This window comes from Aedes aegypti, chromosome 3 (assembly GCF_002204515.2).
Source record: "Aedes aegypti strain LVP_AGWG chromosome 3, AaegL5.0 Primary Assembly, whole genome shotgun sequence".
Taxonomy (NCBI): domain Eukaryota; kingdom Metazoa; phylum Arthropoda; class Insecta; order Diptera; family Culicidae; genus Aedes; species Aedes aegypti.
This window is the reverse complement of record NC_035109.1, coordinates 374,179,762-374,190,791: the sequence shown is the minus strand read 5'-3', so window position 1 is coordinate 374,190,791 and position 11,030 is coordinate 374,179,762. Positions and strand designations below refer to the sequence as shown.

At 38.3% G+C, this 11,030-nt stretch overlaps 1 protein-coding gene across 14 annotated transcripts in view; it reads left to right on the top strand.

Annotated features, from left to right (window-relative positions):
* The first annotated feature begins 579 nt into the window (after nucleotides 1-579).
* Nucleotides 580-11,030, top strand: part of LOC5574194 (ADP-ribosylation factor-like protein 6) — a 58,023-nt gene continuing 47,572 nt past the window's right edge. Inside the window, exons 1-3 of one of the 14 annotated variants that reach the window (XM_021851636.1) lie at nucleotides 580-671; nucleotides 922-950; nucleotides 2,866-3,415. In XM_021851636.1, the coding sequence (XP_021707328.1) occupies nucleotides 3,238-3,415 (178 nt within the window). In that variant the 5' untranslated portion in view covers nucleotides 580-671; nucleotides 922-950; nucleotides 2,866-3,237. Of the gene's footprint in view, nucleotides 672-876; nucleotides 1,053-2,787; nucleotides 2,812-2,837; nucleotides 3,416-11,030 lie in introns of those variants that run through there. The other 13 variants (XM_021851637.1, XM_021851642.1, XM_021851638.1 and 10 more) reach the window with 13 other exon arrangements.

The window sequence follows — 11,030 nt, the reverse complement described above, 5'->3', positions numbered from 1 at the left end:
TAATGGAAATTTTCTTGACTTCCCTGGGCATAGAGTATCATCGTACCTGCCACACACTATACGAATGCGAAAATGGCAACTTTGGCAAAGAAAGCTCTCAGTTAATAACTGTGGAAGTACTCATAAGAACACTAAGCTGAGCAGCAGGCTCTGTCCCAGTGAGGACGTTAATGCCAAGAAGAAGAAGAAGAAGAAGAAGTTAGCCTCTTATCCTTATCTGGCCCTAAATACGACGGAAAAATCAGATGAATGGATTGTTAGTCAACGGAAGATCAAAAAACCGTTAAAAGACTCGTTGAGGCATGTTTCGTGAAACCGTTCATATCAATCGCAAACCAATATTAGAGAACTAATCTTACTCGACATTGATTTGGGACAGCTATATGAATAGAGGCCCTACTCGATTCCAATGTCATTGCACACATCCCTGCCGAGTGTGCCATCGTGCATCACGGTTCACCCGTTACCAGGGGCAACCAGGACAAACAAATATCCTGACCAACCGCGGCCGTCCAAGGATGAATTCCTCCTTCACTAGAAGCAGCAGTCTTGGCCAAAACGTTAGCTGTAGTCAGTGAGATCCCGACCTGAGCGGTGGCCCTTTATTTTACTCCCTGGTCGGAATTGTTTGTGAACTTTTGTGTGTACATAGCCACCACCCCCATCTTAAGGTGATTATAAAACGAAGCCAAACTTTGAATTTTCAAGTGCACAAGACGAGAGTATCTGACAACAGATCGCATTGAAAACCAATCAACTTGCTTGCTTCCTGGTGGTGACCAATGGGATAGATTTTTAACGTGGAGCGCTGTTTGGTTCTCAAGTCTTGTGCTCTTGAAAATTTGAGGTGTGGCTTCGATCTATAATCACCTTAAGTGTATCGAACTCGAACGTGTGTTAAAGTTTAATGCCATTTTGTAGCCTTTTTTCATCAGGAAGTAGATACAGTGGTCGGTGCAGTTCAGTTATGCAATATGCATTCCCGTCCCCTTGAACAATCTGAATCGTTGCGCAAATCTTCAGTTTGCAAAGAAGTGTGATTCCGCAATTGGGTTCGAACTTTTCCTTCATGCACAATGGTTCGAATCTACAATCCAGCAGGAAAAAAGTGGAACTCGTGTTCTCGTTAATTTTAGACATAAGATGTCTTAGGGTTCTATTTAGAATCGGCCATTTGCCAAAAAAATAATCAGCAGATTTCTCCAGAAAGGAAAGAAATTGTGGAAAATAAGAACGACCGCGAAAATGGCAACTTTGGCAAAGAAAATTCTCAGTTAATAACTGTGGAAGTGCTCATAAGAACACTAAGTTGAGAAGCAGGCTCTGTCCCAGTGGGGACGTATATGCCAAAAAAAAAGTTTACATTTAAAGTAGACTCAAAAAATCAGTTTTTTTTCTTCAGTTTGATACATAAAGCGTTCGTATTGCAATATGGTAAATTATGTATTTTGGACAGGCTAAGGATATGTCTGGAAATGGCGATCGCCTTAGATACATACTAATATCTTATTATGTTATGATACTTATATGCTTAATGTATCATTGTTTTCTGAGTTTCTGGAGAGAAAAAGCTTACAAACTGTAGCAATAGGTGCCAAAATAGCGTTTTTTAATTGCCTGTCTGTTATACATTTCGGACATCAAATATACATTTTGGACACCCTCATGTGAATATAATTTGGACAGGGGCGTTATCTCACTATCTATTCAATGGTTTCTTAAAATGACGATCATATCATAATGTTTGAAGAGTTTACATGTGACTTTTTCGCTTATTGGATGTGTATATTAGTGATAATCAATTTCATTTAATGGAAGCAAATATCATCAGATCCACGAAATACGCCTGCAAGTATGCATGCATGCGACATTTCAGTGCGTTTCATCAGATGGCCAAATTATATCAACTGAACAAAAACCGTAATCTAGTTTGGACACCACCTGATGTATGCCTTATATACTAATGTTAAGATTTTAGATGAACTTAGCTTCAATTTTAGACATATTTTATCATATTGCCGCCTTTAAACTTTTTATGAATGCTTATTCTGAGCGCTATTATTGCGTTTAAAGTATGTTCTTGAAACATACATCCTCTTGCCTTCGTAGGTTTCACAGGTGTTCTTTTGATACAATTTACAGTTTTGATATTTTTGAAGCCAATTTGTAATTGTTATGAAATTGGCCATCATTATTAAGTAGCATAGTGAATTAATAATGCAATACATGATTTTCCGTACATAAATTCCTTATCATCTCATTGTAAATGAGCATAGAACAAGCAGCCTGTCCAAATTATATGCATGTCCAAGTTATATACGTTTCCCTAATCGTTCCACCTTTCATAAGGCAAAATGTATGGAATTCGATAGTCCAGTTCGCTGCGTGTGGAACAAACATGACGGCGATTACTGATGCAAGCACCTAGGTAGCTATTTGTTGCGAAAAATTAATTATTTATATGATTTTCTGATCAGATTTTAAAATTTGTCAATTTCATGTAAACCTGAAAAGAAAAAAGTTCACCCTAAGTTTAAACTTTCAATAGATTCAATAGATCAAAATTATATACAGCAAAGTTGTTCATAATAATGTTTACTAAAATATTGCTGAAACACGTAGTAACTAATTTATCATACAAAAATGTTTGAATCATAATTAAATCCTAAATAAACACCATTCTATCTAACTTTATTAATAAAAAGTTGCAATCTTAGACATTATCATCAGAAGAGAAAAAAAGTGTTTTCCTTCTGAATTGTCGATTCGAACCATTGTGAGTTGCCGGACCTTGTTGCAACAACGTATAATGTATTGCTGCTTCCGGTGATCGATAGGCTGGATATACTTACAGTTGTGTTACAGGGCACCTGTATCGTAGTAAGGCGCATGCAAACGAACGCAGATTGGGAAATAACAAACTCACTGGCTGCCATTAGGAACCGTGTAGCAATAAAAGTACTGTCGTGGCCTTGCCGAAATCCGTTTAAAGGACACGTGTGCACCGAAGAACCTCAGACGTCGCAGTTAAACGTGTGTGATCGATATTGCGCCCATCCGAAGACGACGACCATGACCAACCCAGCAGACACCAGTAGTCACTGACGAAGGCGCCTTGCGATTCGACGCGGCATTTGTTCCGTTTGTTGATCGGTGGAAGTGTGAATCACCTATCGAACGGTGGTGGCCTTGACACCGTTTCCGTTCTTGTAACCGTTGAGGCTGTACACGACAACCATGGGTCTGTTCGATAAGTTGGCCAACATGCTGAAGATCAAAAAGGAGCAGATCAACATCCTGGTCGTGGGATTGAACAACAGCGGAAAATCGACCATCGTTAATCACTTCAAGAATCCGGACGAACGGGCATCCATTATTGTGCCAACAGTGGGATTCAACGTGGAACGATTTCAGAGTAAGTGCTTGCGAGATTATGCAAATTAATGCTGTGGGGCTTGGCCACAGGTCATACAGGGTTTGATTTTATTAGCGTGACCTAGGGCGTTTAACAGGAGGCAGCTTTTAGGTGTATTTGTGTATATTGCCATCCAGGACATTTATCACCGCCATGCAATCTGAGTGTACGTCGTTCGTGTGTGATACCCAAGGTTTATCGATTTTCACCAGCGCCAAATAAATGACAAGGTGACATGATTTTATGAATCACGCGATATATTGTTTGGGTTTTGTGTGCTTGAACCGTGCAATAAGCATTCAATTGTAATAAAACCAAGTTCAGTTTTAACGAGCATCTCGCGAAAAATAGGGTAGCTCTCGGTGAGTTAGGTTGGATAAATTGATGAATCCATCGTTTTTTATGATCAAAAACGTATGTGTGAAACAGTTGATTACATCTATGCTTTGAGCACAAGAATTGCAACATCTTAAACTACTTTTCTATTACATAGAGGAATTCTTTCAAAGGTTTGTTAGAATAACTCTAGAAGGTACATCGTACATTGTTTGATTTTTTATAGATTTGTTCAGAAAAGCCAGATTTTTCCATTTTTTTATTTCCAAGATTTATTTCATGGATTTTTCTTCAAAAATCTTGAAAAATTTCATGCAGGGTGTTGTGCAGGAAATGCTCAATTCTTCACAAATTCATGCAAAGTTTTGTCCTGGCACTCCTTTATCAATTTTCTAATGATTTCTCAAAGAAAAAATCTGAAGACTCTTATAGGCATTTCATTCCAAATCTTTTCAATGTATTCGACTCCTCTGAGCAGAATCTCAATAGACTAATAGATAAACTAAACAGTAGATTGAAGTACCTTGTACCTTTTAATTCCGCCCTAAATGCTTAACTTTGACAGATACGCGTATTTTGACTACAACTTACAGTCTTCTTCAGTGTCAGTTACTCGTATCCAGTGGACTGTAAGTGGTAGTCGAAATACGCATATCTGTCTAAGATAAGCATTAAGGGTGGAATTAAAAGGTACAAGGAACTCAAATCTACTTTTTTGTTTCTCTGTTTTATTCGGATTTCTTAATTGTTATCTGTCGGAGTTTCTCCAGGAAATCTTCGATGGTTCTTGATACCCCAGGAATTCTCGTCAATGACTTTCGAACAAAAACTTTTAACTTATTATTGTTTTGTAAGACCGAAGAGTTTCCCAGAATCAATTATGCCATTGATAGACGCTGCCTTGGACCCAAAAAAGCTGTATATTGCAACTCTCGTACAGTCTCACTTTTGTAAAGAATAGCTAGGAAAAACGGGTATTAAGAATCAAAAAACTTTCACAGTTTGGTTTTTTCGGGTGGTCTCAAAATTTGCACGTGAATGTATATAATCTTTACTTCCGTCGATGAGATCCAGAGATGTAACCTCCTTGAATCAAAAGTTAAATACGATTTTCTGAAACGAGTCTTATCACACTGATGCAGTTTGCGGTCAAATAATGGACAATGGTGCGATAACGATTTACGCTAGCAGTGATGTATTTATTACATCAGGAGAGTAATCATAACATTACTTTATAGGATAGGTTTTGGACAACACCAATGTTTGTAAACCCTTAAACGATGTAATATTATGATTACTCTCTCGGCGTAATAATTGGGTATTCCAATGCAAACGTAAATCGTTATCTCACCATTGTTTGATCACAGCAGAGTGACCAGAAAATAAATGTTTTGGAATCTTTGATATAGGGTGTCCCAGAAAAGTATGGACACTAATTCACCATTCTGTCATGTCAATGCTAATGAAATCGGATTTTCATACATTTAATATTTGTAGATTTAGAATTTTGAGCGATTCATTTAATCATAAATTTTGAAATGGCAAAACATTCTAGGCAGCTCTTTGAACCAGTTTAGCACAAATCGCGTTATTTTCGAAAAGTCGCATACCTAAATTTAATAACATTTTTATAGGGAGTGCGACAAGCGGATACTTGTAAATACTGTAAAACTGTTAGAGCTTTGAAAACCTCAGCTTTTAAGTGTTGATTTGAAAGTTTTGTTTTTAGTAATTACGAAAGGGGACCAGATAGCCGTAGCAGTAAACGCGCAGCTATTCAGCAAGACCAAGCTGAGGGTCGTGGGTTCGAATCCCACCGGTCGAGGATCTTTTCGTAAAGGAAATTTTCTCGACTTCCCAGGGCATAGAGTATCTTCGTACCTGCCACACGATATACACATGCATAAATGGTTATTTGGCACAGATAGCTCTCAGTTAATAACTGTGGAAGTGCTCATAAGAACACTAAGCTGAGAAGCAGGCTCTGTCCCAGTTGGGACGTAATGCCAGAAAGAAGAAGAAGAAGAATTACGAAAAAATAACACACACAAAAGTATAGCAAAAGAGGGGGCAAGTTTTGCCAGGGGTCACTGTCATTTTAAAGCTCAATTTTTATACCTTAGTGACATGAATAACTTTATTTTTTATACTTTTTTTAATTATGGTTTATCGTTTATGGCTAACCAGCCGAGTTGAAGTTTTAACAACTACCTAAAAACTAAACATTACATACACTTTGGAATAAGATTAAATAGACAAAATGAAATGAAATTTGCGAAAAAGTTACACGTCTTCTTGATGAGAATCGAACTCACGACTCCCTGTTCGCTAGATAGGGTGCATTACCCCTACGCCACGAGAGGCTCAATGAACGCAAAAGTTTTGAATTCGATTTCAACTCAATAATCACATGGTCTCTTTTGGTAAGACGCAACACTTTCTGAAGAATTAGATGCCTATCCAAACACAAAGCTTTTATTGCCTAGGCGAGAGCGCATTATGTATTAGGTAGACCACGCACTACTCGCCAACGACAACTGAGTTGCAACTTGAGGGATATTGTTTTATTGTTTCTTCCGTTTCCTATATGTACAAACTAGTAATGTAAAATCGCTAAGTTTCTTAAGCGATACATTCAGTGGCGTAGCTAGGGTTTTTGGGGCCCGGTGCGGAGTTCCATTTAGAGGCCCTCAAAATTAAGGTGAACGCCGTCTAACTGAAAGGTGCTAATGTGAAATCGATTGTTGAAATAAACGATGACCAAATAGTTTTTGTAGAATTATGATTAAAGTGATGGAATTTATGTTGATATGTTGTTATAGTTGTTTGTCAATTAGTCTAGAAGGGCTTTTTCTTAATTCTTGTTCGGAAATTCATTAGTTTACTGAAAATTATTGATAGGACATCCTGTTAATTGCCATTGAAGTGGAAAGGATTACGTTTTAAATACCTTAAAAATTCAACGTAGTTTCAAGTTACCTCAGAGTCTCCGTCATAATTTCTTTCAAATATTATCTCAGAATTTTTTCAAGAAAATCATAAGTACTCCAGGAATGTATCCAATGATTTTATCATCGTTTTCTAAAAACCTCCACCATGATTCCCGTTAACATCATCTTCAAGATACAGTATTTTATCAAACGTTTTTCTAGAATTTGCCTAAAAATTATTAACAAGAGAATTCATTCAGGAATTAATCTAGAAATAAAAACCCCAAAGACGTCTTCAAAGAATTTTCCAAGTAATTTTCCAGAAATATCTCCAGAAAAGGATTTTTTTAGAAATGATTGGTGAAATTTTTCAAAAATCCGGGTGGTATTTCCAAGGCAGGCAATCGTCACCGTCAAATGGAAAAAGTCGGCGACGAAACTAAAAGAAGCATCGTCATCGTCACTCAACCAGCATCGGATGACGATTTGCCGCAGAGATGCGGCGCAGAGGCTCGGCGTCATGACGAACAAATACGATTCCTTCGTTACAGGCGAATCTTCGTTCGGGTGCACTGAGCCGACTAAAAATATGAATCGTGTCTTCGACAGATTGAGAGCATTTTTTTGAACAAAATAAAACAAAAACAAATTAACAAAACATGACTGGAATCGAACAAACGATCTCTGAATTGTCAACACCACGCGCTTACCCAACAGAGCTATTTTGGAATCATGAAACAATTATGTGATGGAATCAATACAAACAATTATGTGATGGCATTCGTTGGTTGGTGTGAAGCAAGCGAATATACAGTAAACGCCTTCTTCTTGTGAGTAAGGGTAGCAGACGGGATGAAGAAAAATTTGCTCGTTGACGATTTTGAATTGAAGTTAGTCGTGCATTCTTCCGTCGATGAAGAGACGACGAACTGCCAGAGTTATTATACTGGATGACGATGTCTTTTTTTATTTCGTCATCGCACTGTGACGAATCTGACGATTGCCTGCCCTGGGTATTTAATAAGGAAATCCCAAAGATACATCAAATGAACCACGATTAAGTTTGAAATCCTGCACAATGTTCACTGAAATAACTCGTGGGCTCTTAAGGAACGCTTCCAAGGTTTCATAGATAAATTGCTTAGATGATTGGAATTGCTAGAATAATAACTATTAGCATTAGCTGGTGCGAAACCTCAAATGAACTTTTGAAGAGGTCATTGAGGTTTTCATAGAAATAAACACGAGAAAATGTTTGGAAGAACTAGACGATTAATTTCGCTTGAAATGTTGGAGAAATATTTAGATAAATTTCTGAAGGAGCTTCATGAGGAATCTCAGGTCAAATTTTAAGAGGAATTCCTGGAAGACTATTAAATATATTTCTTCGGATAATGCCTGGAAGATAGTTTTTGGTGCAATTCATAGGATAAATGTGCATGAATCCTTAAATAATACATATAAAAACTTCTGAAAGGCAAACTGGAGAAACTAGCGAGAATCTACACCTCTACACATCTACAAGATCTTCTTGGAAAAATCCCCAAATGATTTTTTTTTTAAGAACTGTAGAATGTTTTTTTTTTTTTTAGAAGAACTCCTGTAGGAATCTTCGGAAGATCTCCTATAGATCTTCGTGGAGCAGATTACGAAGAAATTCCCCTAACCATCCTTTCGAACCCCGCTGGAAGATTTGGGAGACTAGATTCACTAGAAGAATTCCTGAAGTTTTCCCTCGAGGAATCAGAAAAAAAGTCCTGCAGAACCTGTGAAAAAATCACGTAATCATCTCTAGAATCTCTTGAAGCAAGATTTCCTTGCAAGCAGAATAAAGGAAAATTTGACTTCAGAGACCATTTTGCTTAAAATAGAGACTTTCAAGACCATCCGTTTAAAATGAAGACTTGCATTAAAACATAGACCAAGTCAGTCTCTTAAACAAACCATGTTCCGAAGATGGTAGCTGATTTATTTTTTTTTTTAACTAAGTATTATTTAAATGAAAATCGACTTGTTCAAAAATATGTTTTGTAACATACCTTCAAATCAGTTTCAGATACGATTATGGTCCCCGCACATTTAGGTAGATCCGTCTGAATTATTAAATTAAACCGAGTTCTTCTTTTCTTTTTTTCTGGCGACAGGGACTGTTTCTCAAATTAGTGTTTGTGGAATCCTTACTCTTCCTGCTTACATTTACAGTCCTCACATCCACAATCCATGAATCCTCGGATTCTGGTCACCATCGCCCACTCACTAGTCTTCCGGTTCTCCACCAACCGACTCTCCACAACAACAATCTAATTGTCAACCCAGCATATATAGGCCTATTCACATGACGTTCCAAAACAGCTGATCGGGAAGCTCTTTGACAGTTCTTCTATGAAAATGACAGCCTCGTGTATGCACCGGTCCTCCACCGATGTAAACAAATGCATAGACGGACCTGTCACATGAAAAGGCCTATTATACTAATAACCCACATCAGTATCAAGATGTGTATAAATCCATCACAAGGTTTCTCAAGCTTTCAAGCGTAACAATTCAATAGAGTCACATTTTATATCGCAGGGTACCACAGTGTTCTTATGTGCATTTCCCCAGTTGTTATCTAAGAGCCATCTTCGCCAATTGACCATTTTTGCATGTGTATATTGTTTGGCAGGTACGAAGATACTATGTATCCTGAGCAGGCATTGCAGAATTCGCTCTCATCTTATTTTGAAGCACGATCAAAGCAAGCAAAGAAAACCATCACATCTGTAAAGGTCCACGGTCGTGCAATGTATCCCAAGTTGTAACAAGCAGCGAACGAGAGCCTCAAAGAGAGAACGATGATTAAATATTTTTTTCTCGCTTGTTTACCGTTGGGAGTAGGCGTTTTACTTTATTGGCACCAAGGCGCGTTCAATTCTCTAAGGTGTCCTATTATGCTCACTTTGTGGAGAAAACCAGACAGGGTAGGTGAGGAAGGACTGGCCGTTTTGTTTACAAACATCTGAGACAGGTAGTCGAGAGATTGACTCATGTTTGGTTGGAGAAACAGTGTTGTCAAGAATTATTCCAATCTGGTCGCCCCTGTTCCTTGTGTGCTCTACTCCTTTCTTTCTTTTTTGACAATTTCGTCCGCACTGATTCACTAGTTTCAGTTTCAGCATCATCCAGGCAAGGCAGTAATGTTTGTAAACAAAACGGCCAGCAAGTTAAAAATGGCCTCCAAGCCGCTTTCGCCAATTGATTACACCTTACTCTGGCTACAGAGTAAAATGCACACACCTTTATTGGCACGATAAACAATCCCGGAACTGCCGAAAGCAATAGTGTCCCCCAGGTTTGGAGCTTGTTTAGATGGTTTTATCATGCACTGCTATCCCCCCGATCTTATCAAAGTTGTAGCAGTTTAGATGAATAGTCTCTCACACTCAGGCAAATGGACTATCGATAAACATAGGAACGCCTTATGAAAATTCGCCACAAGAAATCGAGTTGAAATTCATAAATTTGCCATATGAAACCAAAATTTGAAAACAAAAATAGTTTTCGCGGCAACCTGGAATCGAACCAAGGACCTTGCGATCGATAGGCTCGTGCGTACACCCCGCGCCTATCGACGCCTTGGTGAGCAGTGATGCTGAAACGATACACAAAGCGTTTGTATTGCAATAATCGTTCCACCTTTCATAAGGCAAAATGTATGAATTTCGATAGTCCAGTTCGCTGCGTGCATGATGTGCTGAATATTATGATAGCTACAGAGAGCGATACGTGGGAGATTTTCTCATTTTTTCTCAGGACCCTGGAAAATAAAAAAAAAATCTTTCACGAAAAGATCCTAGATCGGTGGAATTCAAACCCACGACCCTCAGCTTGGTCTTGCTGAAAAGCTGCGCTTTTACCGCTACGGCTATTTGGGTCCCGATTTATCTAGAATGAATTTTGAATAGGTATTAATGCTACTCTAACCACTAATACCATTAATCATGGGACACCTTCACATTGCCGATCAAGGACACTTTCAAACTGACTTTTTATCTGTTAGTTTTCTAGAAATCAAGTTCATAATTTTAAATAAAACTCTTACCACGATTCGGGGCCCCCTATGAACTTGGGGCCCGCTGCGGATCGCACCCACCCCATCTCCCTAGCTACGCTACTGGGTACATTACACACAATCGACGTATACAACTAGAAAAGAGGAAAGATAGGTAACTTTGTATTTCTTTCTTTTTTTGAAGCCATATGAGAGCCAAAAGTTAACGGAACTCGAACCAAATTTCCACTTGAACGCAGTAGTCAATGAACTTTTGAGCAAGAGCCTGCCGTTGCTCAAGAAAGGCCCTGTCAGTTCG